The sequence below is a fragment of the Sorex araneus genome, chromosome 3 (genome assembly GCF_027595985.1).
Source record: "Sorex araneus isolate mSorAra2 chromosome 3, mSorAra2.pri, whole genome shotgun sequence".
Classification (NCBI taxonomy): domain Eukaryota; kingdom Metazoa; phylum Chordata; class Mammalia; order Eulipotyphla; family Soricidae; genus Sorex; species Sorex araneus.
Window position 1 is genome coordinate 149,476,453 of NC_073304.1, and position 26,981 is coordinate 149,503,433.

The 26,981-nt window shown below is 43.0% G+C and overlaps 1 protein-coding gene across 11 annotated transcripts in view; it reads left to right on the plus strand.

Moving 5' to 3' along the window:
* The window catches only part of PDE4DIPP2 (myomegalin), a 241,916-nt gene that overhangs the window by 30,193 nt on the left and 184,742 nt on the right, over positions 1–26,981 (plus strand). Inside the window, exon 1 of one of the 11 annotated variants that reach the window (XM_055129952.1) lies at positions 7,552–7,912. The exons of the other annotated variants lie outside the window; for them this stretch is intronic. Coding sequence (XP_054985927.1) covers positions 7,893–7,912 — 20 coding nt within the window. The 5' untranslated portion in view covers positions 7,552–7,892. Of the gene's footprint in view, positions 1–7,551; positions 7,913–26,981 lie in introns of those variants that run through there. 11 annotated transcript variants of the gene reach the window in all.

Genomic DNA, 26,981 nt, shown 5'->3' on the forward strand with positions numbered 1-26,981 from the left:
TTTCTTCCCTCCATGCTTTCTTTCCTTCTCCTTTCTATATTCTATGTCCAAGGTTGATCAGGGCATCACTCCTTCCAAACACTGCATTCCCTCATCCAGTTATTCTAAATACCACATACAAATGATGTCATCCTGATCATGCACTTAACATTTTAAGATAGTTTTCAAAATGGAAAGTATTACAGAGTACACATATATCATATATTTTCATATAGATGTTAATTTTTAAAAACCTTATATACACAGATCCCCAATATTCTATTTGTAGAGGAGAGCGAATACTAGGGATTCTCGGTGTCTCCCAGAATTTTAAAGCCAGATAAATGCATCTTGGTCAATGCCTCAATTACAAAAACTTAAGGGACCAAGGCTGCCTCAGTCTTGATAAGGTGTTTCTAATTCAGAATTTAAACTGAGCCCTCAGTCTACATAACTACATTTAGTTATCATCCCCATGGATGTTTTATTTTATTTGTATTTTCTAGTTTTGGGGTCACACCCTGTGCTGTGCAGGGCTTATTCCTGGCCCTGTGTTCAGGGGTCACTCCTGATGGTACTCAAGGGGACCATAGGTGGTGCCAGGGATTCAAACCTGGGACAGACACATGCAAGTCAAGCCCGTTACCTCCTGTACTGTCTCACCAACCCTCACTCATGTTTGAAAGCAATGCACAGAGGCTGACACATACCCCTTGGCCCTGGACTGAATTGCTGGACCTGTCATGGAAAAAATAAATAAATAAAAAAGGTCTTAGTGATGGCACAACTGTTGCAAATGCTTTTAAAGTTCCTTCTCTTTCTTTCCTTCTTTCTTTCTTTCCTTCTTTCCTTCCTTCCTTTCTTTCTTTCTTTCTTTCTTTCTTTCTTTCTTTCTTTCTTTCTTTCTTTCTTTCTTTCTTTCTTTCTTTCTTTCTTTCTTTCTTTCTCTCCCTCCTTCTTTCTTTCTTTCTTTCTTTCTTTCTTTCTTTCTTTCTTTCTTTCTTTCTTTCTTTCTTTCTTTCTTTCTTTCTTTCTTTCTTCCTTCCTTCCTTCCTTCCTTCCTTCCTTCCTTCCTTCCTTCCTTCCTTCCTTCCTTTCTTTCTTTCTTTCTTTCTTTCTTTCTTTCTTTCTTTCTTTCTTTCTTTCTTTCTTTCTTTCTTTCTTTCTTTCTTTCGCATTTTGGGTCACACCTGGTGATGCACAGGGGTGACTCCTGGCTTTGCACTCAGGAATTACTCCTGGTGGTGCTCTGGGACCATTTGGGGTGCTGCGAATCGAATCCGGGTTGGCTACGTGCAAGGCAAATGCCCTATCTGCTGTACTATCGTTTCAGCCCCCTGAAAGTTATTTCTATATTTATTTCTTACTATGTTTGGTTCTAGAAATTATTTTTAAACTATCACAGAGTTCCTTCCATCTTAGAGATGGTTTTCTCTTTTCAAAGCAAGAATTATCCCAGACATGCACACAAATCTTTCCTATCTGGTCCAACCCCCTTCCCAGAAATTTACATACCACATATCTTATGTAGCCCCCCCTCCCAGCACCAGAGACACATAAATAGTGGGTGTTGAAAGGATTAGGGGGTTTGTATGAGTAAATCACCACCAGATGTCTGATGCTTTGCCATAATTTGTTTCCTTGAGGTTTTTGTTACAGCTGACAAGGCTTGCTTGTGAAGGAGATGAGTTTGCATAAACACACACACACACACACACACACACACACACACACATACACTCTGGAAGGAAGGGGAGGGAAGCTAAGTGAAAGAGATAATCCATTTTTTTTTTTTTTGGTCTCTGAAATCCTGCCTGTGAGGGAACCAGCTCCTCCGGCTTCCTTACCAGTGTCTTGGTTTCATACAATAAGTCAGAGCTGAGAAAAAAAAATTCCGGTCCACTGGCTAGCTCTGGAGAACACTTTGAAGTAGAACTGAAATGAAAACTCACAATTTTTTGACAGGGCTGGAATCTTACCTGGTAGCAGACATGAAAGAAATTTAAGTGCTTTACTTTTGATCTGGGACTGGACCAATAGCACAGCAGGTAGGGCATTTGTCTTGCATGCAGGTGACTCGGGTTCTGTTCCTCCCTCCTTTTTGGAGAGCCCGGCAAGCTACTGAGAGTATCCTGCCCGCACAGCAGAGCCTGGCAAGCTACCCTTGGCGTATTTGATATGCCAAAAACAGTAACAACAAATCTCACAATGGAGACGTTACTGGTGCCCGCTCAAGCAAATCGATGAGCAACGGGAGGATAGTGCTACAGTGCTATTTTTTTTTGCTTTTTGGGTCACACTTGGCGATGCACAGGGATTACTCCTGGCTCTGCACTCAGGAATTACTCCTGGCAGTGCTCAGGGGACCATATGGGATGCTGGGAATTGAACCTGGGTGGGCCGCTTGCAAGGCAAACGCCCTACCCGCTGTGCTATCGCTCCAGGCCCTACAGTGCTATTTTTGATCTACTTAAATTTGGGGACACTCCCAAGCAATGCTCAGGGGCCACCCTGGGCAATATTAGACCAACCAGGCCAGCTGGGTCAGTGCAGGGGCCAGCGATGCTGCACTGCAGGGGTTCTGGCCATATGTGGACAGTGCTTTGATTCATTGAATATTTAAATTGAGCTGGGCAGTGAATTACTTCTTTATCAGGTAATTATCATTAGTCTCAGTTTGTAAATCAGGACACTAAAACAGGATTAAGGAATTTGTGACTATCAGGACTTGAACTCGAGCACTGAGGGGCCAGGGTGCAGGGGTGACTTGGTACTTACTACTGAAGCGGAAGTGACAGCCACCAGGGCTTCTAATTTTCCCAGCAATCATTCAGGGGAGACTGGCAGTGTTTCTCTACCAAAGAAAATGGAAACATAATTTAAAATATTTTTGGGGAATGGCAAATCTGGCAGGGCTCAGGGACCACTCTTGATGGAGCAGCACCATGCCTGATCCTGGGTTCCAAGCAGGTTTCTGACCACAAATGCCTGCCTGGCAAGTGCTTAACTCTGTACTACTTCTCTGGCCTGAAAATTTAAGCTTTAAAATAAAATCATCATCTTTTGCAATCTTAATATGTTATAGTTTTTAAAAAGACTTCTTTTTTTAAAGAACCAAGTGATAGTACAGTGAGTAGCGCATTGGCCTTGCATGCAGCTGACTTGGGCTTGATCCCCAGCATTATATATGGTCCCTTGGGCACTGACAGAAACAATTCCTGAGCGCAGAGTCAGGAGTAACCCCTGAGCATCGCCAGAGAAGTCAATTTAAAAAAATTTCCTAGTACCCTGCAGGACTCTGTTCCAATATGTCTGTTTTATGAAACCGCTAGCAGAATTTAATTTATCACACCCCCCTTTAGGTTGTTCTTTGTACCTTATTGTAGCACTTGACTCGGTTTGACCCATGTTATTCCTGTTTGATGAACACTTGCCTCTATACACTAAATTTTAAACACATAGCGCAGTGCCTATCCTGTGTTCTGCAAGTGTTTGCTGAACTAATTCTGCATTGAATGAACCAAATTGTTCTTGAGTTTTATCAGCTGGTGAAAATAAATTAAGTGCCATGAGCATTATCTACCTCTGAACTCCCACCTGTTCATTAGAAAATGAAGGCTTTAACCAAGTCTCCATTCCACACACAAAAAAAGTTTTGCTTTTTTTGCAAGGGTTGTTTGCCAATCTCTCATATACCTTTCCAGGTTGCTCTGTGGCTCAGCTGCCACTTGGCCTACACTGTGCACTGTCCTCAGAGTCACACGTCCGTGGTAGTGATACTGTGGCTACTGAAGGCAGAGCTGTGGGTTCCTGTGTGCAGAACCTTCTCTCCTCCCAGTTATCTGCATGGCCTGGGGCAGGCTTAGACCCTGGAGGCTAGCTCTAACCAACAGGATGCTCTGCTACACTATTCATACATGTGGAAGACCTGAGTATATGAACCCTACTGTGCTAGTAGTGAAAAACTGCTTGTGCAGGTAGGGCGTTTGCCTTGCACGCGGCCGACCCGGGTTCAAATCCCAGCATCCCATATGGTCCCCTGAGCACGGCCAGGGGTAATTCCTGAGTGCAGAACCAGGAGTAACCCCTGTGCATCGCCAGGTGTGACCCAAAAAGCAAAAAAAAAAAAAAAAAAAAAAAAACCAAAAAAACCTGCTTGTGAAACTCCATTTTTGTTACACTTAGAAACCTGCCTCTCCTATTGGCCTGTCATTTCATCTCTCTAAGCATCACTCATCAAAGAGTGCTGCCTTGCCGTGGAGTTCTCTACGTCCTGCTCTCTCTTCCAACCTCCACAGCAACAGGCAAGTGTGGTGATTTTTTGTTTAGTGTTGGTCTATACTGTTGGTTATAAGCTTCAAAACCTCTTTGCTAGTTCTTTGTGGCGGGGAGGGCTGCATCCAGTGATGGTTAGGGGTTACTCCTGGCTCTGCACTCAGGAATTACCCCTGGCAGTGCTTGGAGGACCATATGGGAGATGGGGGGCTGAACCGGGTTGACTGTGTGCAAGGCAAGTACCCTAAGAGCTACACTATCGCTCTGGCCTTTGTTGTTTTTTCAAACTGTTTTTTTAAATGATTTCTTAACTTTACAAAAGCTCCGTGTATAGAATAGTACCTGACATATAACGGTTCTCAGTGCATAGTTTTTGAATAAGTGAGATCATACTCAAGAGTCATCGTGTACATGTCTGAGTATTGTTGTTGCTGTGGTGTGGGGTAAGGGGCAGGGACTGAGGCTGATCTTGGGGTTCATGTCGTGCTCAGAATTGGACCCATTGCCTCACAGGTAGGGCGTGTGGTCTGCCTCTGAAGCCACACCCTCAGATCCTACTGTGAACATGTCAGAACATCATGCCAGTTGTCCTTTCGTTGCAGATGTTGTATTTCAAAATAGCAAGACTTAAAAACTGGTTCCATTTTCTTAGACATCTCAATGCTGTGGGTCTGAAGTCTGACCTGTCCTAGTTGAGCAACTTCTTGCAGACTAGGCCACATATGGGTTTGGTCGAAGGCTCCTGTGGAGACCCCTGAAAAGCTGCTTTACACTCTTGTAAATATGTATATATGTGTATATATATGTATATATATAAATGCTTATGTGTTTCAGGGGTACAGTATTGCTATACCATATCCACTGCTTATGTACCAATAACTTTCCACCACTATTCATAGGACCCTTCATATAATGAATGTAATTTAAAAACTAACAAAAAAATTTCTCTTCTCAAGATAGAAATATAATTTTGGGTTAAAGATACATTTTCAAGAGACTGGAGAGGAGGCTCTACTTCAAACCTCTAATGTTGATTATCTCTGGATATTGTAGTTATTCAATTTTATTTTTTTCTAAAGACTGTTTTACAAAACTGTGTCATGAACTTTATATAAAAGGTTTTTTTTAAAAAATAAAAGTTAAATACTTTCCAGCTTTTTTTCTGAGGCCTCCTGGTTTATCTAGTTAATGCTATCATTTTTTAAAATCAGTGCTTGTGTGGCTATAGAGACAGGATTCTGCTCCAAACCTAGTAGCCCATAATTTGGTTTGAGACAGGGCTAAATATAGTACTAGCTTTGATATGGAGGATGGAAACCTGACTCTCTTTGCTTTTTCTTTTTTTGGCCTCAGAGTCAGCAGGAGATTTTTTTTGACAGGTGGCCTTTGAGCCTTATCTCTGGTCAAACCAGACCTTAAAAATGTTTTTCTGAAAGACATCCTAACTGCACAGCAGAGTGGTATCAGGACGGAAGGAAGTGTCGAAGCTGGGGGGTTTCAGAGTAGGGGTCTTTTAGACATTTCTTCCAATAATCCAGTTGGTACCGGTATCCTCTACGTTAGTCCCTACCCACAATATAGTCATAACATATAATTAGGGAAAAAGTCAAGACATGGAAGGGTGGATGCCAGTTTGTGCCAAGAATGTGGACTCCCCATAAGGGTCATAAGGAGACAGAAATGCCTGAATTCAACTGTGAGTTTACCTGAAAGAACTGATTCACTCTAGAGATACCCTCTTGGTCTTACTTCCAGAAATTCAGGTAACAGATCGCTGGAATCATGTCATGTAGAAGACAATCTATCTCAGAGCCTCAGCAGAGACTTTGAGCCTTTTTGGATCTCAAGTTTATCTGCAAAACAAATATAAAACTAAATGCACATTGCCCCATGTGGCACCATAAAGCTTTCAGTAAATTAAAAGGTCAGTGATACAGCTTGGAAGCTGGCCTTAGATTCTGGGGTAAAAGGCAGCTCAGGTAGAGCTAAGGGACCACCGAGTAAAGGGTGTTTGGAGGGGTCGCTCAGGATGCCAGATGCGAGCTGAAAGTGACTATAGACTGAACACGATGGCCACTCAATACCTATATTGCAAACCACAACACCCAAAAGGAGAGAGATCAAAAGGGAATGCCCTGCTGCAGAGGCGGTGTGGGGTGGGGGGGATAGGGTGGGAGTGGTGGAAGGGATGATGGGACCATTGGTGGTGGAGAATGGGCACTGGTGGAGGGATGGGTACTCGATCATTGTATGAGTGAAACGTAAGCATGAAAGTTTGTAAGTCTGTAACTGTACCTCACGGTGATTCATTTAAAAATAAAAATAAATAAAAGGTCAGCTACTAATAACATTAACAGCCTCTCGCTAAAAGGCTTTTATTTTAGGAGGGAAAAAGCATTAGGGTTTCGAGCTTTTTAATTATGGCATATCCGACTGGTTTAAGCCTTATTACAGAAATAGACGGTGCAGCAGCTCACATCATCGGTCACCTCCAAAATGCCCTTTCTATGATTTTAAAGAAGTTTATGGCGGATGGGAGGTTCTGATGGGTGGGGGTGAAGATTCCCCATCAGGTTCTGGAAATCAGTCCTGAGGCTTTTCCTGTGTTCTGAGAAGTTGAGGATCTTAGTGCCCGCGGGAAGTTCTGGTAGAGTCTAGTCGCCTCAATGCTTGGGAAACGGAAACCCAGGAATAAGAATCTCATCTAATCAGGGACCATCTTGAGCTTGAGCCACTGTTTCAGCGTGTCTCTAGGGGAGAGACTCCTGTCCTGGGGCTGGAGCGATAGCACAGCGCGGAGGGCGTTTGCCTTGCACTCCGCCCACCTGGGGTTCGATCCGATCCGCAGCATCCTGTATGGTCCCCTGAGCACCGCCAGGAGTAATTCCTGAGTGCGGAGCTAGGAGTCAGCCCTGAGCATCGCCAGGTGTGACCCAAAAAGGCGGAAAAAAAAAAAAAAGACTCCTGTCCCATTCCAAGCGAGACCAGCTTGTCAGATCTCTTGGAATTTAATATCAAACCCTCATCTGTCTGTCTAGTGGCACCTATGCCTTCCGGCCCACTAGTTGCACCTCTGGGGTTACTTCTGGGGCGTTACTCCCATGTGAGGGGATGCTGCACGCCGAGAGACCTCCTTTCCAAGATCTCCCCTTGGTTCTGTTAATCCAGTGAGCCCCCGGGCACAGAGCCCTGGGCCAGGAGACTGGAGGGCGTGCGGGGGCGGGGTGCCACCTGGGCCGACCCAGGCCTGCGCCCGGCGGGCGGGCCCCGCCCCGCGTGGGGTTGACAGCTCAGCGGAGCCGGTGCCAGCCGGCCGCGTCTCTGCCCGCGCCCGCACCGCCGCCCTGGCTGCGGTTCCCGGCGCCTCTCCGAGCGCTGCCAGCCCCGCCGAGAACAGTCCCTGCCTTGTGCCGGGCCCGCTAGCTGCACGGCCCGCCACGTCAAATAGGTTTCTTAAAAAAAAAAAAAAAAAAAAGGCCGCGAGCAGAGGTTTCTCCTGCCAGCGCCGCGAGGGGAGCTGGGCAGGGGGAGCGGCTGCTCTTTGCGCTGGAGCCCCGAGGGCAACGCTCCGCTCCGCGCCAGCCGGCTGCCACCCCCGGCTGAAGCGGCCCGGCCCGCAGGCCAGAACCGCGAGGAAGATGCAGCGGACCTGGAGGAGGTAGGTGATGGGCTCTCCTCGCCCGCCTTGAGCCGTGTCCTCCTCGCCCCTGACCTTAGGGGAGAGCCGCCTAACCAGGCGGGGCCAGGGCAGCCTCTCTATTTCTCCCTCCCTCTCTTCTCTCTCTCCCCCTCCCTCTTCTCTCTCTCTCTCTCCCCTCTCTCCCTCTTTCTCATTCTCTCTCCTTCCCTCTCTTCTCTCTCCCTCCCTCCCTCTCTTCTCTGTCTTCTCTCTCCCTCTCTCTTCTCTCCCTCCCTCTCTCTCTCCCTCTCTTGTTCTCTATCTCTCCCTTCCTCTCTCTCCTCTCTCATTCTCTCTCCCCCTTTCCCCCCTCTCTCTTTTCCTCTCTCTCTCCCCCCCCCTCCCCCACCCTTTCTCCCCACCCTCCAATTCCCAGTCTGTCCTGCTCCCTGTGTTCTTCTGCTTGCAAGACTCCCTCCCCACTAGTCCTGACCTGATGGTGCCCAGGGAGGCTGCCTGAAGCTCTGGGTAGAAACGTTTCCCGGGGCTCTGCACTCGTAATGGGGGCCCTTGCTTGCACCCGTGGAAGAGCTGTCCACGTGTCCTTTAGAGACACCTTTGATTTCAGGTCCCTTCCCATCCTGCCACGTTTTCTCCTTAGCCTCAACCACTGCACGGGGGTCAGGAGAAAAAGCGCAAAGCCCAGCCGTGGGGCACTGGTGGAGAGGAAGGGAAGGGGGAGAGACCAGGGCCCCTTCCTTGCTGGGCCCCAGGACCACAGGCTCCTTTTAGCTCAGATCAGGTGTGTCTGGAGGGATGCTGCTTTCTCTGCTCCCCATTGCTTTCCCCCAGTAGACTTCAAAATGGAGTTTGCTCCGACTGGAAAGATAGTTCTGTGGGTCGGGTATTTGCCTGCATGCAGCTGACCCGGGTTTAATTCCCGGTACCTCATAGGATCCCTTGAACATTACCAGGAGTGATTTCTAGACACAAGTGTGGCACAAAAACCATGCTAAAAAAATACCCTGGAGCTTGCTCAAGGGCAAGAGACCATACAATACGTCTAGAGAAGACTTCACTCCTCATTTTTAGCCACAGGTGGTGAGGAGACTGTATTAAAGAGGGGTTTCTGGCACAGAAGCATCTCCATCTCCAGGACTGGCCTTGGAGAATGGGAACGGGGCCCTGCTCTCTCACTGCTGGGAGGGCTGGCTGCACAACAAAGAAGGTAAACTGGGATTTAATAGTACTTGTGAGGAAGAACCTGGAGGGACTTTAGCTTATTGTTCAAAGGGGAGTGCATTGTAGACTGTAAATTTGAAAGAAAAGGCAACTGAGAGCTTAAGGATATGTTCTGAGAAGTACGCTCTTGAAAGTTCATGGGATGATTCAACTTATTTTGCTATTTTCTGCTCGTCCCAAGTTTCTCCCAAAGGCATTTGTTGTGTGTTAGGCAAAAGAAGTGCAGTCAAGAGGCATGAAGGAGGGCCTGGGAGATGTATAGCAAGCCGGAGCACTACAACAGGGTCATCCCCAGCATCCCTGGAAGTGGCCCCCATCACCACATCATCAGTGGTCCCTTTCTGAGCACCACCAAGTGTACCCCTCCCCCTAAAAGAGGCATGGGGAGACTGAAGACCATACCTTGAGGGACACCCCCAAAGGCCTGGGCCTCCGAAGAAGTGAAAAATTGACTGGAGATAGGTGGAGCAGTTTGGAATCGCCTTAAAGGCTAGAACAGCCGCCTGAAGAAGGGGAGGGGAGTCAGGGCTCACTGCAAGGAGATTTCTGACCCTGGAGTTAGTCATCAAGTTTGTTGACCTGTGGATGGTTCTGGGAGAGAGTGATTTAGAGGTTCTTCCTCTCAGTGTTTATCAGACTTTAAAAAATGCTTTGCAGGTGTGGAAGCCGTAGCCCAGCAGATAGGGTGCTTGCAGCTGACTTGGGTTTAATACCCAGCACCACATATGGTTCCCTGAACCCTGCCAGGAGTGGTTTCTGAGCACAGGAGTAAGCCCTGAGCACTGTCTGGTGTGAACCAAACACCAAAAAAATTATTAACACTTTCAAATGTCAGATGTAACAATTTCAGGCAAATGGAAAAATATTTAGAAATATATCAGACTTACTTACTTGCTTTTTTGGGAGATACTTGTCAGGGATCAGGATTTACTCCTGTGTTCAGGCATTGCTCTTGGATGCCCCATGGAAGATAAACACTTTACCTGCTGTGCTATTGCTCCTGCCCCAACACACCTACGTTTATTGTCAGATTTACCTCATTGGTAAGTGGGTACTCAGGTCAAGAAAGAGAACATTGCCAGCACTCCTGAAGTCCTTCTCATCATACCAAGGGAAATTGCCATTCTACTTTTTAGCACATAGAGTAGTTTTGCTTGATTTGAATTCTGTGAAATTATCCACTGTGTATGCTTTGGTATTGGGCTTTATTCATTCAATATTATACTTATGTTATTCTCCCATGTTGTGTTGTTGTAGTTGTATTTTATTTTATTTTATTTTTGCTTTTTGGGTCACACCGGACAATGCACAGGGGTTACTCCTGGCTCATGCACTCAGGAATTACTCCTGGCAGTGCTTGGGAGATCATATGGGATGCTGGGAATCAAACCCGGGTCGGCCTCATGCAAGGCAAATGCCCTACCAGCTGTGCTATCGTTCCAGCCCCAATAGCTGTATTTCATTCATTTTTCTGTAGAGTATTCTGTTGTGTTTAACTAGGTCACATTTATCCATTCTATTGTAAATAAGCATGTTGGACAATTTCTAACATCACATTCTAACATCAGACTACCATAAATAGTGTTCTTTGAACATATAGTGGAGATATGCATGTGCATATGTATATGAGTACACATATATTTTTCTTGGTACACACATAGAAATATAAGCAAGAGGTAAAAGAAAGTACATGTTCAATCTTAGTATACACAACAAAATCATGTTAAAACAGAGGATATACAAAAGACAGATGCAGTAAAAAATATATTGTTCGGTATCATCAATCATCAGGGAAATGCAAGTTGTAACCATAAAGTGATATAACTATTGCACCTCAGTATGGCTAAAATTAACAAAGTAACAAACGTTGGCAGGGCAGAATAGCCAGAATGTTCATACATTTTTAAAAACCTCTCTTCCTAATGTAATTTGTATTTAAATTGCAGCTAAGTATACCCCTATGCATAACTGAAACAAAAGTTTCCTGTGATAATATTAACTGTACTATTTTCTGTTCTCATATTTCCCACTCTTTTTCTAAGAAAATACTGATTGTGATACACTAGATTAATTTTTCTACTTAATGACTCATAGATGGAAAATATCTAATATTCATAGATCACAACTGATATCAAAGATATTTACTAACTCCAAGATGAGATTAGTTCATTAACATTTGCTTAAAGTGTGGGAATCCAGTATAGGCAGGCAGTATGCTAAATGTTAAGTATGAGTCAGACTTCAGACTGAGTTTCTGCCTTTAACGGTTTGCTTTCTCATTGTCTTTGATTCCAAGAGAGAAATATACATAGAAGTACCTAATTATTCTGCCCTGGAACACAGTTTGTAAATAGAACCTTACCATAAAGCTACCATAGAGGCTTGTATTTTGTGCTAATTCCTTTGCATACTTTGATTCATTCCTTACCATTCTATGAGGTATAAGATAAATGATATTTAACTCATTTGAAAGACAGCAAAATTGAGCCTTCAAGGAGTTAAGTCAATTTGTTCAAGTGATACACATAGCTAAGGAAGAAATACAGTCTGAAACTATCTCATTTCAAAATTGATGTCCTTATTTGTTTCATTTGAGTTGTGTTCTATAGAAGACATGGTTTCTGAATTGTTTTTACTCTGATCACTCCAGGCTATGAATTAGCTTAAAAGTGTGGTTCTATTCCTGAATTTTATTTTTCACAGCTCTAGCAAGTCCCTCTTCTTTTATCTTGTCCAGTCTACCCACATAGATTAGGGTCCTGACTCTGAATTCTCTGGGTTAAATAGTCTCTTCTCCCAACTGTACTTCGTCTACTCTGCCTACGGCTGATGCCAGAATTTTTGCTTAAATCACTTGGGGAAAGTGATTGGTGAATCTGGACTAACATATTCCCTATGAACACACTGGTCTTATAGAAAGCTGATTGGTCATCAACAAAATATATTTTGCGGTGGAAAGGAGCACACCAAGTGATGTTGGAACTTCTCCCTGGCTCTGTCTCAAAGGTCATTTCTGCTGATGCACTGGAGATGAAACCAGGGGTGACCAGATACAAGGCAAGCACCTTAACTTCTATACTACCTCTCAAAGAGATCCTTTTGGCAGGGAAAGAGTTGTCAAAGGAATACGGAAAAGGTGAATCATATGAATTGAGGGTAGTTTTGCTTACCTCCTAAGTCTAGCTTTAATTAGACAAACAGCTTACACTGCTCCAAATTTTTAGTGCTCACCGATCTACTAGCTACTTCTTAGAGTATTACAACTGTTTTATTTTATTTTGTAATTTTGGACCCACCCATAGTTGGCAATGCTGGGACCATATATGGTGACAGATTTGAACCAGTGTCATGACTACATGCTAGGAAAGCACTTTAACCTCTGTGCTAGTTTTTTGGTCCCCAGTTATGAGGATTTTAAGAGTCTCTGTTTGAAATAGATTCTTTCTTTCTTTTTTTTTTAATTTTTGGGTCACACCTGACGATGCACAGGAGTTACTCCTGGCTCTTCACTCAGGAATTACTCCTGGCAGTGCTTGGGGGACCATATAGGATGCTGGGAATCGAACCCAGGTCAGCCGTGAACAAGGCAGATGCCCTACCTGCTGTGCTATTGCTCCAGTCCCTGTTTATTTCTTTATTTAAAGTTTTCTGCTGTAATAAATTTCCACAAACAATTGCTTCAGCAACACACAAAATATTATAGTTTCAGAGTTTTTACCATTTTCAGTAGTCTGAAAAATTAGTCTTCTATGCCAATATTCAGTTGTCAAGTGGACTTTTATTTATTCTGGAGGATCAGAAAGACAGTCAATCCCTTGCCTTTTCCACATTATAGGTACAGTCCGTGTTTCTTGGTTATCGCCCTTTCCAGCAATGGTATCCCTCAACTGTCTATTTTCCTCATCACATCTCTGCTGATCCTGTTCTCCTTCGTATGTCTTACAAGGAATCTTGGGATCATATCAGGTCCAACTGAGAAATCTAAGATAAGTCCCCATATCAAAATCCTTAGCCATATCTCAAAGTTCCCTACACCATGTTAGGTAGCCTATACTTAAGTTCCAGGCACAATAAGGAGGCCATTTTCTAACTTATCATCTGCAAGTGCTGGGAAAGTAATTACATTCCCCCCTAACTTTTAGAAGTTAACTGTTTTGTTTTATTTTGGTTTTGTATGTGGAGGAGGCTAGGGCACACTTGGCAGTGATAAAGGCTTACTCCTGGCTTTGTGCGCAGGGATTACTCCTGGCAATGCTGTGGGACCAGGTGTGGTGCTGAAGATTGAACCAGAGTAGACTGTGTGTAAGGCTTATAGCTGCTGCACTGTCTTTTGAGCCCTATCCTTCTTCCACTTTTAGACAAAAAATGTGGGTTTTATTTATTTATTTGTCTATAAAAAGCTACATACATATGAGGAATCATATGTGAAACTTCTATCACTTTTCTGAAAAAAATGTAAATCAAGAAAATGAACCTGAATTATTTAAGAGTAATCAATATGTCTGAAGGGTAGACTACGAAAGCCAATTATTTAGTTTATTTATATTGCCCTGTAATTTGATTTGGTGAAAGATACTTATGAATTGTATTTGCCTGCTGTGACTGTAAAAGTTTCCAGGAAGGAAATAACATACAATAATACTCATTCAATCTCAAAACTTAAAAATTCTTATTTTGTTTTTTCTCTCCAAATGGTAAATGCATGTAAGTAGTAAAGAAGATGCCATTTGAACACACCTATATAGCATTTAAAGGGTCACATCTATAGCTTATTTGATTTTATTTTGATCATTAGTAACTCCACCTGGAGGAAATAGGGATACCTATTTCTCTGTGAATTTATGATGAATTAGCAGCTATACTGCTTTACTAGCTATACAATTGACACCAGAGATAGCTTTATTTGTATTAAAGCTGTTCCTTTTCATAATCTTACTATTAAAACATCTTTGAGCACTGCATTTTCTTCCCAACACTTCTGGAAGTCCATTATCTGGATTTAGGGAGGCAATATCACTGTCTTCACAACTCTGATCCATTTTTAGATAAAACTAATGGCTTATGTATTATTTGTACAGACTATGTCTGCATCCACCCATTTGGTTGATGCTCTGGGACACTACTCCTATTGAAATTGACCCTATTTTATAAATAAAATCCCAAATTGGGCTCAGAACATTCCACAAGTTGTCACTGGAAAACATTCAAATAGTTTTTAAAGTTAGAAGAAAGTCTGGTATAAAAGAGATGACATGATGACCTAAGATGACTCTGTCCTGTTTTATTTTAGGACACTCAGCTGCACTCCGAACTAGTTCCCCTCTGTCTTGGAGCATTTTCCGAGGTCTGTGGTCAGCAAGACAAGAGAGATCTGGATTCTTTTTCCTTGAGTCCTCAGGACTGGAACACTCCATAAAAATATAGAATATTTGGGGCTAGAGTGATAGCACAGTGGGTAGGGCATTTGCCTTGCAAGTGGTCGACCCGGGTTCGATTCACAGCATCCCATATGGTCCCCCAAGCACCACCAGGAGTAATTCCTGAGTGCATGAGCCAGGAGTAACCCCTGTGCATGGCCGAGTGTGACCCACAAAAGCAAAAAAAAAAGAAATATTAATTATAGAATATTTATAGCAATAATAGCAAGTCATATTTGCATAGTATCTTAATATTTTTTATTTGTTTCCACTCAATTCACGTCATGATCTCTAGTTCCTTCTACTTGATCCACTCTGTGGAAACTTCCTTCTCTCTCTCTTCTCCAAAGCTGACTAGGGAAAAGGTAACCTGCAACTGGTTCCTTTTTATCATGTTTAGTGTAAAGAAGAAATAATGCTAGTCTATAGCAGTTAGTTGACAAGAAAATCAAAGAATTTCCAGTATAATGAAGAATTTAAGAATATGACCATTTTATATTTTAGAATATAGAACATAATTACTAATAAAGTGGAATGACATGTTATATGGAATTAATAGTTCATCTCTCTTAGATGAGGCCATAAGGGCTTCAATTTCTAACCACTGTAAGTATAAAATGCATAAAGCATCTTCCCTTATTGGATTATTTTTAAATATAGATGTTCAGAAGAGAATAATTATGTCTAGTATTTCTAGTGTTTAGAAACAGATTGCAAATTGCTTAAGGTTATAGCATGTCAAAGGAGTTTTTTTTACAATTTAAATTTTTCCTAAAAGGGGTGAAAATTTGGAACATCGCCCCTGACTGACCGCAGAAGATGCTGCTTTGTGTGACTGACTCTCATGCAATGAAAATATTCAGGTCTTAAAAACTATTTAGGGGCTGGAGCAATAGCACAGTGGGTAGGGCATTTGCCTTGCACGCGTCCGACCCGGGTTCGATTCCCAGCATCCCAGATGGTCCTCTGAGCACCGCCAGGAGTAATTCCTGAGTGCATGAGCCAGGAGTAACCCCTGTGCACCACCAGTGTGACCCAAAAAGAAAAAAAAAACAACTATTTAATTTTTTTTTTCTTTTTGGGTCACACCCAGCGATGCTCAGGGGTCACTCCTGGCTCTGCACTCAGGAATTACCCCTGGCTGTGCTCAGGGGACCATATGGCATGCTGGGAATCGAACAAACCTGGGTCGGCCACGTGCAAGGCAAATGCCCTACCCTCTGTGCTATCATTCCAGTCCCCCAAACTACTTAAATTTAAATTCACTTTTTAGGACCTGAATATTTTCATTGCATGAGAGTCAATCACACAAAGCGGCATCTTCTGTGGCAAGTCAGGGGCGATGTTCCCAATTTTCACCCCCTTTTAGGAAAAATACTTCCCTATTGTAATTAATTTTTGTTACCATGTTGGAATATTTCCTTAAATGTTAATATAAGAACTTATAAGAAGAATTTATATAAAATAAAATAAAAATATTTTATTTTATTTCTTTAAAATAAAATAGATATGAATTTATATCAAAATTATGCATACATATTAAGATGCCTGTGCAAGAAAATATACTAACAGAAAAAATGGTATTTTTTATGGAATATTGACAAAATGTTTTATATGCTGTTTTGAAACAAAAAAAATACTTTTATTGCCAGGGATTTTCATTTATGCCCACCAAATAATAACATGCAAAGTTTTTTCTTTTTTTTCTTTTGAAGTATTGGGAATTGAACCCAGGTTCTCCACAGGTAAGGCATATTCTTCACTGTTGAGCCACTTAGAGATTTCCAGGTTATTGGTACCATGAAAGCAGTGTTGTTGCTGTCAGACCTATGGAGCTGACGGTCAAGTCTCACTTTAGTCATCCTGCACTAAAGTTGTTCTGAGTGGGACAGAATAGACCAGTTGTCCCCACCTACACACCTTGTCTCGTCTTTGCTAGGATAACTTTATTTATACTTCAAAGGTTATTTTAGCATTACCTCCTTTGGGGATTAATTTTTTTTTTTTTTTTTTTTTTTTAAGTTTTATTGAATCACCATGTGGAGGGTTACATAGTTCTCAGGATTATGTCGGTTATACAGTTCTCAAACACCCTTCACTTCACCAGTGCCCATCTTCCATCACCAACCCCCCCAGTATACCTGCCGCCCCCTCCCACCTCCCCAGTCCCAACCCTTGCACATGATATGTTTCACTTCGTTTACGCCTTATTTCGATTACATTCCATGTTTCAACACACAACTCACTACCGTTGTTGGGGTTTCCCCCAAAAAAGAAAAGCAGTCCTATTGCCAAGGAGGCATTTGATAGTTCTCCATTGCTAAGAATATAGAGATATTAAGTCCCGCTGTTTGTTACATAGTTTTTCTTTTTCCCCCTTGCCCCGCGCCACCGAGTTCACGCCTGTTTTAGTAATCGCCACGCTGCCTGACAAGGGAAAAAAAAACCGAAAAGGATGGTTATTTCCCGTCATCAGCAGGCGTGGGGCTCTGGCTTAGTTGATAGACTTGTAGAGTATCTGCAAGCAGTCTCTGGAACCGACGGTCTTGCGCTGGTGTCGGCTCCGGCTCGAGATTCCACCAGCGTCCCGCTGTTCCTTGTACATAATTTTTCCCCTTATATCCCATTCCCACGCCACCAGGTCTGTTTGCTTAATGGACATCACACTGTAGTTGATGACACACCGCGTTTCTTCCCGAGAAAGAAGAAAATTTCTTCTCAGCTGGCGTGGGGATATAGCTTAGTTCAGTCTAGTGAGATGGCTACCACTTTGATTGCCTTCAATATTTCAGCAATAGACTTACTATTAGGATCTCCCACAAAAGTCCGCCCCATTAGAAAGGAACCATTACATATTGCTCATACTAAGATGACATTAAGTCGCGCGGCCGCGGCAGCGGCCGCGCGGTTTTGGGTTTCTGTATAAAGTCCAGGGAAAGTACAACCAGAAATAACATCACTATAAACTTTTACCCTTTTATGGTGCTCATAAGATGGAGAAACCTAGAGAGAGGCTCGGCGTCTCCGTTTTGCGCTCAGGAAAACCGCGGCCCCTGTGCTGTGTTCAGGAGGGAGGAGTTGAGAGAGAGACAGGTTAAAAGAATTGGGGGATGCCCGGGTCCCACAGCTTCAGCACGCCGTGGGGTCTCTGGTCCCATGCCGGAATTAGTTCAGTGGGCTGCTTGGGGTCCGAGGGCGCTCCCTCGGGCCCCTCCATCATGCTCCTTCCACAGCCGGGTCCAAAAGGAAGCACACGTGGGGGAGGTGGGTTTAAGTATCTAACTGCGGTGGGCGGGGGTCGCCGCCCCCGCCCCCTGGGGACTCCCGCAAGCGCGCTCACGTCCTGTTTTGGCTGAATCGGCGTCTCCGTTTTGCGCTCAGGAAAACCGCGGCCCCTGTGCTGTGCTCGGGAGGGAGGAGTTGAGAGAGAGACAGGTTAAAAGAATTGGGGGATGCCCGGGTCCCACAGCTTCAGCACGCCGTGGGGTCTCTGGTCCCATGCCGGAATTAGTTCAGTGGGCTGCTTGGGGTCCGAGGGCGCTCCCTCGGGCCCCTCCATCATGCTCCTTCCACAGCCGGGTCCAAAAGGTGGGGATTAATTTTGGAACCTAGTCTTGGATGTTTTCTGTAGCCAGAGCACAACTCTCTCTAATTTATTATAGTATGCAGCAAACTTACTTAGTATATCCCTTAATGTGAGTTTATTGGTAAAAAGGATTGTCTTTTGTCAAAACCTTCACCATCTGACTGTTTCTAAAATTTACTAGATGCTCTATTAAGAACTTACCAAAGAAAAGACCTGCAGAACTATTTGGTAGATACTTCTTTGTTATGGAATAGATAATATCCAAGTTTAATACCATAATTTACTCAAATTGAATTCATCCATTTTTAAAGAAATGTGAATTGTGGGTCCAGAGATATTGTACAGAAAGTAAGATGTTTGCCTAATGGTTTGCATATGGCTGACCTGGGTGGATCTCTGTTACCACATATGGCCCTCTGAGCTTTGCCAGTAGTGATCCCTGAGCATAAGGCAGGAGTAAGTCCTGAGCACTGCCAGGTGTGCCCTAAAAGTTCCCTCCCTTTGCCACCAAAAAAAAAAAGAAGGAGGAGGAGGAGGAATGGAGGAGGAAAAAGGGGAGGAGGAGAAGAAGAAGAAGAGAAAGAAAGAAGGGAAGAAGGAAAGAAAAATATATGTATCGTATCAAATTCCTCATTTGTCATGGGAAAACATAAAATTAAACAGCTTGGCACAGTGAAAGAAAGTCAAGTCCTAATAAAAGGGACTATACTTAAATATGGGGGAAATATTTGCATGCAATACATCAGACACAGGACTATAAAAAGTCTATAAAAATTTATAAAGAACTCTCAAAATTCAACAACCAAAAACATCCAATGACCCTATCTATACATCGGGCAAGGAGTTGAACAAATACTTCCTCCAAAGAAAACAGATAAATGGCAAACAGGCATATGAACAAGTGCTAATTGTCACTTATAATTAGGGAAATGAAAATAAAAATAACATTATTATATCATCTCACACCAGTAAGAACAGCACCTTTGCATATGTCTGGAAACAGCCAGTGTTGGTGGGGTTTTGGTGAGAAAGGACCCTCATGTCACCGCTGGTGGGAATGTTATCTGATTCAGGGGAAGTGATATGAAGAACTATCCAGAAAAATAGGAATAGAACTATCAGATGATCTAGCAATACTTCTTCCTGACATCTATCTCCAAAGCACAAAAACTTTAATTCCAATGGATATATGCACATCTATTTTCACTGCCACATTTAGCATAAGAAGCAAGACATGGAAACAACCCAAATACTCAATTACAGATTAATGGATCAAGAAGTTGTTAAAAAGAAAAAGAATACTGTGCAGCTCTAAGAAAGAGCAACAATTATGTAGTTTTCAGCCATATAAATGGAACAAGAAGATATCATCCTGAGCAAAGTTATCAGAAACAGAGGATTAGATATAGTGTGATCTCTCTCAACTGTGTAGTTTAAAGATGGACAACAAAGCAGCAACAAAAGCAACATAATTATTGAATTGATTCACATAACTCAGTTGGAGGTGTTGAGAGGCAGAGGTGTTGGATCCTTGGAAGAGATTACCAGTGGCTACACTGGTAATGGGTGTAATGATGAAATTATTTGCAAGAGAACCATTATTAACAGTATTATAAGCCACAATTTTATTTAAATTTTTAAATAAATTAAAAGACAGATAGAACATGGTATCATCCCAAAAATGATTTTGTCTAGAATTCTTAAATACTGAATAGTGATTGTGAATGATATAAAAAATCTTTTCTTCAAGGAGCCAATACTCAAGATGGTGACTAGAAAGGAGTAAATATATATATCAATGTGACACCCTGGCTTAATTTAACACACAGTTCCTTAATTAGAAGCACAGCCAAATTTCGTGCTTATTCTCCACCCTTAGGATTGATATATTTATATACTTACCCTTAGGAGTAAATATATATATCAATGTGACACCCTGGCTTCACAGTTCCTTAATTAGAAGCACAGCCAAATTTCGTGCTTATTCTCCACCCTTAGGATTGATTCTTACCTTAGAAATTATATTCCTACTGCATATTGCTGATTTTTTCCTGAATATTCATTTTATCTCTTCTCTTAACTGAATCTCTTCCACTGTTCTGTGTATTCAGGCCATCTGCTCTATATTCATCTTTCCATTTAATCTAGACTTCAAGGTGAACTATATTTGTCAGCACACTCTCTCTAATCTCCCTTTCTCTCTCTTTCTCTCTATGAGAGGGTTGTTTTGTTTTAGGGTCATACTGATGGCAGAGCCTGGCAAGCTACCCGTGGCATATTATTCAATATGCCAAAAACAGTAGCAACAAATCTCACCGTGGAGATGTTACTGGTGCCCACTCGAGCAAATCGATGAACAACAGGACGACAGTGCTACAGTGCAGTGCTACAGTGCAGTGCTACCTGATGTTTCTCAGGGATTAGTCCTGGCTCTGTGCTCAGTGATCACTCATGGCAGTGTTCAAGGGATCATATGTGGAGCAAAGGATTCAAACCAGGGCCTACCTCCTGCAAGTGCCCTACCTGCTGTACTATCCTTCCAGCCCCTTTCCAAGCTCTTACCTCCTTACTCCCTACTCTTGTAACCCTATACTCTAGAACTATAGAAGCCTTATTTTGGTACATAAACCACATCAAGAAAGAAGATTCTAGATTTATTTTTTCTAATCTTGGGACAGGTCTGCATCTTTTTTAAAAAATTTTTTATTTGTGAATCACCGTGAGGTACAGTTACAAACTTGTGGACTTCCATGTTTGCATTTCGTTTACATCCTTCCACCAGTGCCCATTCTCCTCCACCAATGTTCCCAGTATCCCTCTCTCCACCCCCACCCCAACCCTGCCTCTGCAGCAGGGCATTCCCTTTTGTTCTCTCTCCTGTTGGATGTTGTATTTTGCAATAGAGGTATTGAGTGGCATCATGTTCGGTCTATAGTCTACTTTCGGCACGCAGCTTTCAACCTGAGTGGGTCCTCCCAACATTCTCTGCTAGGTGTTCCCTTCTCTATCTCAGCTGCTTTTCCCTCAGCATTTGAGGCCAGTTTCAAGCTGTGGGGCAGACCTCCTGGTTCTTATCTCTACCACTCTTGGGTGTTAGTCTCCCATTCTGCTACTTTATATTCCACAGATGAGTGCAATCTTTCTATGTCTGTCTCTTTCTTTCTGACTCATTTCACTCAACATGAAACTTTCCGTGTTGATCCACTTATATGCAAATTTCATGACTTCATCTTTTCTAATAGTTGCATATTATTCCATTGTGTAGATGTACCAAAGTTTCTTTAGCCAGTCATCTGTTCTTGGACACTCATTTTTTTCCCAGATTTTGGCTATTGTAAAAAGTGCAGCAATGAACATACAAGTGCAGATGTCATTTCTACTATACCTTTTTGCCTCTTTGGGATATATTCCCAGGAGTGGTATTGCTGGGCCAAATGGGAGCTCAATTTCTAATTTTCTGAGGATCATCCATATTTTTTCCAAAAGGGCTGAATCAGTTGGCATTCCCACTAGCAGTGAAGGAGAGTCCCTTTCTCCCCACATCCGCGCCAACACCAGTTGCTTTTGTTTTTTTGGGTGTGGGCCAGTCTCTGTGGTGTGAGATGATATCTCATTGTTGTTTTGATCTGCATCTCCCTGATGATTAGTGATGTCGAGCATTTTCTCATGTGCCTCTGAACCATTCGGATTTCTTTTTTTATTATTATTATTATTTATGGAATGACCATGTGGAAAGTTACAAAGTTCTCAGGCTTATGTCTCAGTCATACAATGCTCAAACACCCGTCCCTTCACCAGTGACCATATTCCACCACCAAAAAAAGATAAAAACAAAACAAAACAAAAACAGTATACCTATCACCCCCCAGCCCTAACCCCCCCCAAATAGACTGACAAATTTCGCTTCCTTTTCTCTTTACCTTGATTACATTCCTTATTTCAACACAAAAATCACTATTGTTGTTGGAATTTCAAGATAGAACTCACTATTCTTGTTGGAGTTTATCCCCCAAGAATACAGCCCTATTGACAAGGAAACATTTGATAATTAGATTTCCACTGATGAGAATGAAGAGAAATAAAGTCGTGTGGCCGCGGTAGTGCCCACGCGGTTTAGTATTTCTGTATTTAGTAATTAAGTCCAGGGAGATTTAAGTTGGAAATAGCATCATTTCCCTTCCTGGAGCAGCATGGAGCAAAAGCTTAGTTCACAGTCTGGGCACATGGCTGCAAGCACTCGCTGGGACCCCCAAGTCATATAGCCGGCTCTGAATCCTGGTCGTACAGCAGCTAGGTGGCTGTGCAAAGGCATGGCCACCCGGGTTGAGTCTTGGCAGAGCTGGAGCCGGCACCGGCCCCGGCCCGAGACTGCCCGAACGTCCCGCTGTTTCAAGTTCAAAACACATTTTTTTTTCCCCCGTGCCACCAAATTCATACCTGTTTAACAGTTCCATAATATGGCGGACACCGCACCGATTCCTCCCAGAGGGAAGAAAAACCAAGGAAGGATATTTCTCCCCTTAGCCAGCGTGGGGCAAAAGCTTAGTTCATAGTCTGGACACATGGCTGCAAGCACTCGCTGGGCCCCCAAGTCGTATAGCTGGCTCTGGATCCTGGTCGTACAGCAGCTAGGTGGCAGTGCAAAGGCATGGCCACCTGGGTTGAGTCTCGGCAGAGCTGGATCCGGCACCAGCCCAGGCCCGATACACTCGGATTTCTTCTTTGAGAAAGTTTCTGTTCATTTCATCACCCCATTTTTTGATCAGGTTGGCAGTTTTCTTCTTGTGGAGTTCAACCAGTTCCTTGTATATCCTTAAGATGTTTTCTTCCTCCTATCATCTGCCCTTATCTCTTCCTCTAAAAACACTTTCCTCAAAAATCTTTGTTTCAGCTATCATGTATAAATCAAGATACAAAACTTGCATATTTTGTGTTATTTCCATTTTGTAGGATTTGCACAGGCATAAAAACTAAACAACAGATGGAAGTAAATTAACAAAATCAAGTATATTACTTCTACGAATCACGAAATCCCTGTTAATCGTCGATTTCTCAAGCGGGCTCAGTAACCTCTCCATTCGTCCTTTCTCTGAGTGAGATCTTAGAAGTCTCTCTCGACTTGGCCCTACCAACGATGTCAATGTCACACTGGAGACTCTTTCGGGGTCAGGGGAATGAGTTCCAGCTTGTTACTGGATTTAGCATATGAATACACCATGGGAAGCTTGCAAGGCTGTCCCATATGGGCAGGAAACTCTCAGAAGCTTGCCAGTTTCTCCCAGAGGGAGAAGTAGGTTCCAAATATCATGCGACCTCAAAGCAGCCACGCACTTCTGGGAGCTCGCTTTTAAGTCTCTGGATGTTGGCCATTGATGGAATTACACACACCTGGGTTCCTCTGCTGGTACCTTCATGTGTGAGGCCTGTCTGAACGTGTGGAGAGGGGCCTCGGGCATGGCTGTAGCTAGGTTCCGGTGGTCCTCGGCTGCCGGGAGTTCTGCTCGGGGTGGGGAGGGAAGCTGGAGCCCATCCCCTCAGAGGGGCCCCAGGGAAGACAGCCAGGCCTGCGGGCAAAAGACTTTCTGCATTGCTCTCTTCTGGGTACTTGCTTTTAAGTCTCTGAATATTGGCCGTTGATGGAATTAAACACACCTGGGTTCCTCTGCTGGTACCTTCATGCATGAGGCCTGTCCGAATGTGTGGAGAGGGGCCTCGGGCATGGCTGTAGCTAGGTTCCGGTGGTCCTTGGCTGCCGGGAGCTCTGCTCGGGGTGGGGAGGGAAGCTGGAGCCCATCCCCTCTGAGGGGCCCCAGGGAAGACAGCCAGGCCTGCGGGCAAGAGATACTTTATATACTTTTATATTACTTTAGGTATTAATATATTTTATTATTTTTTTCCTCTATATGCTTATAAATTCATATAAACTGAAGAAAATAAAAAATAAAGAACAAATAAAAGTAAATAAACAAAGTCAAACATTACTTTAGGTAGCAATATAGCACTGTTGCACTGTCGTCCCATTGTTCATCAATTTGCTCAAGCAGGCACCAGTAACATCTCCATTGTGAGACTTGCTACTGTTTTTGGCATATAAAATACGCCACGGGTAGCTTGCCAGGCTCTGCTGTGTGGGATATTCTTGGTAGCTTCTCAGGCTCTCCGAGAGGGATGGGAAATCGAATTCTGGTTGGCCACATGCAAGGCAAACAGCCTACCCACTGTGCTATCACCCCAGACCAGGTAACAGTATATTTTATTTTATTTTTTCTCTGGACTAGAGTAATAGCACAGTGCGTTTGCTTTGCATGCGGCCGACCTGGGTTCAATTCCTCTGTCCCTCTCTGGGAGCCTGGCGAGCTACTGAGAATATCCCGCCTGCATGGCAGAGCCTGGCAAGCTACCTGTGGCATATTCAATATGCCAAAAACAGTAACAACAAGCCTCACAATGGAGATGTTACTGGTGCCTGCTTGAGCAAATCAATGAACAACGGGACAACAGTGCTACGACAATGCTATTTTTTTCTATACTCTTTCTATTTTCCAAAACTTCTACAATGAGCATACACTTATTTTATTTTTGTTTTATTTATGGGCCACATCTGGCTATATTCAGGGCTTCTCCTGCCTCTGTACTCAGGAATCACTCCCAGCAGGCTCAGGATTGAATATGGGTGAGCCACATTTCATGCAAGGCAAGCAAGCACCTTATGTGCTGAACTATGTCTTTGGCCTCAAGGAATATGTAACTCATTTAAAAATTATTATTAATATACATTATAAAGAGAATAAATAGTAAAAGATCATGTAAATAGTAAGACTAATATAAATATGGAAAAAATTCCTCTCCTTGATATTTGTTCTGAACTGAGTCAACATTGTCGAGCCCAGTGCCTTGTGAATTTTTCTTGTTAATACAGAATTCATTGCCAGGACCTAAAGTAAGAACACAGGCTAAGTTCTAGAAGTTTGTGAAATTGTGCTGTACTACTTCTGGAAAATGTGAATCCAAAGCAGAGTATTTTCACATCTCTTTTGAAATAGATTTCAACATCTTTGTTGATTTAGGGAGCACAGAGAAAAATTTGTTAGATGTTTTTGGATGTCTGATAACCTTAAAGGGAAAGGTGAAGACAATCATTATTAACCAAAAATTGTTACCTTTTTTGGTACTGTTTGTTTTTCTGAATGCTGATGAATAGTAGTAGGAGAAATAATGCTCCTTATTTAGAATGAGTCAGTGCAGAAGCAGGAGAGATCATAAAACTTGGAAAAATAGTTGGAGAAGCACAGTGAAACTTGTAGCTCTCTGAGTCTTGAGAGGGCTTAGCCGTGCAGAAAATTGCCTTCAGTGTTCCAGTTGGCCGCTGTTACCCTCAGTGAAAAAACTGCATTGAGTGAAAGGTGTAATTGCAGACTGTATTGCAGGAAAGGATGTTGTTGTGTCGATGCCAAGCTAGCCCACATTGAGTCAGCATGCAGAAGGATACTCACAGTAACGCTTTCTTTTCAGGGGGGCTCTGATGGTTCAGCAGTGTAGCTCACAAAGGTGATAATTACAGTCTTGAGAAAAATTATAATCTTACTCTGTTTAGACTTGTGCTCTGCATCTGTGACTTTGACCTCATTTGCATTTCAATGTGCTTCTGAGTCCTGACTCCAAAGATGGGATATTTGATAATATTTTTTAATAAAGAAGATGTCCTCTGTGTCTGGTCTTCACTATCATCTCATTGCTCATCAATTTGCTCGAGCGAGCACCAGTAATGTCTCCATTGTGAGACTTGTTACTGTTTTTGGCATTATCGAATACACCAGGGGATGCTTGCCAAGCTCTGTCATGTGGGGGAGATATTCTTGGTAGCTTGCCGGGCTCTCCAAGAGGGGCAGGGGAATTCAACCCGGGTCAGCTGCAAGCAAGGCAAATGTCCTACCCGCTGTGCTATTGCTCCAGCCCAGTGTCTGTCTTAGCAATACAAATATAAATCAATCTGAGAAGTTTCAGAGGAGCTTGGACACTCATTCATGACCTTTCCCATTTTTATGTTCCTCCGCCCCCCCGCCCATAACCTCTTCTGTACAGTTTATTCCCCCCTTTTTTATGACAGGGACAGAACCAAGTGTTGGCATAGAAGGGGTTTGGAAAAGGTGTGAATATTTGGGGAGAGTTGGTTTGGAGATCAGGGAAGTGTGAACTGGGTGACTCACTTCAAGATAGGGCATACATGAAGGGTCTTTCTTGCCACTTGCCTTTAGAATTTTAATTTGTTTGTCACATGGTGAATAACAAACTCTGTTATTTCAGAGCTGGAGAGATAACACAGCAGGTAGGGCGTTTGCCTTGCACTCAGCTGACCCAGGTTTGATTCCTCTGTCCCTCTCAGAGGGCTGGCAAGCTACCAAGAGTATCCCGCCCTCACAGCAGAGCCTGACAAGCTACCCGTGGTGTATTCAATATGCAAAAACAGTAACAAGTTTCACAATGGAGATGTTACTGGTACCTGCTTGAGCAAATTGATGAACAACAGGATGACAGTGCAGTGCTACCTGTTATTTCAGCACTTATCAAGTATTGGGTCTGCCTGTTGGGGATGAATTAATATTCCAAGAAACAAATTTGTGTGAGGATGTGGGTCTTAATCCCATCCCCACTTTACCACACCATCCTGCATTTTTATCTCACCTTCTTAGGGGTGAAAATTAAGAAAGGTTTACAGAAGCCTCCTAGTATGTGTGTGAGTAGAAATAATGTATTCGGGAAGGAGAAAATATTTGAAACCAGTTTTCAAATTCAGGCTTGATGTAATATCACTGTATAATCAATCTTGGGAAAAATTAACTTTATCCTTCATAAGAACTTTTAT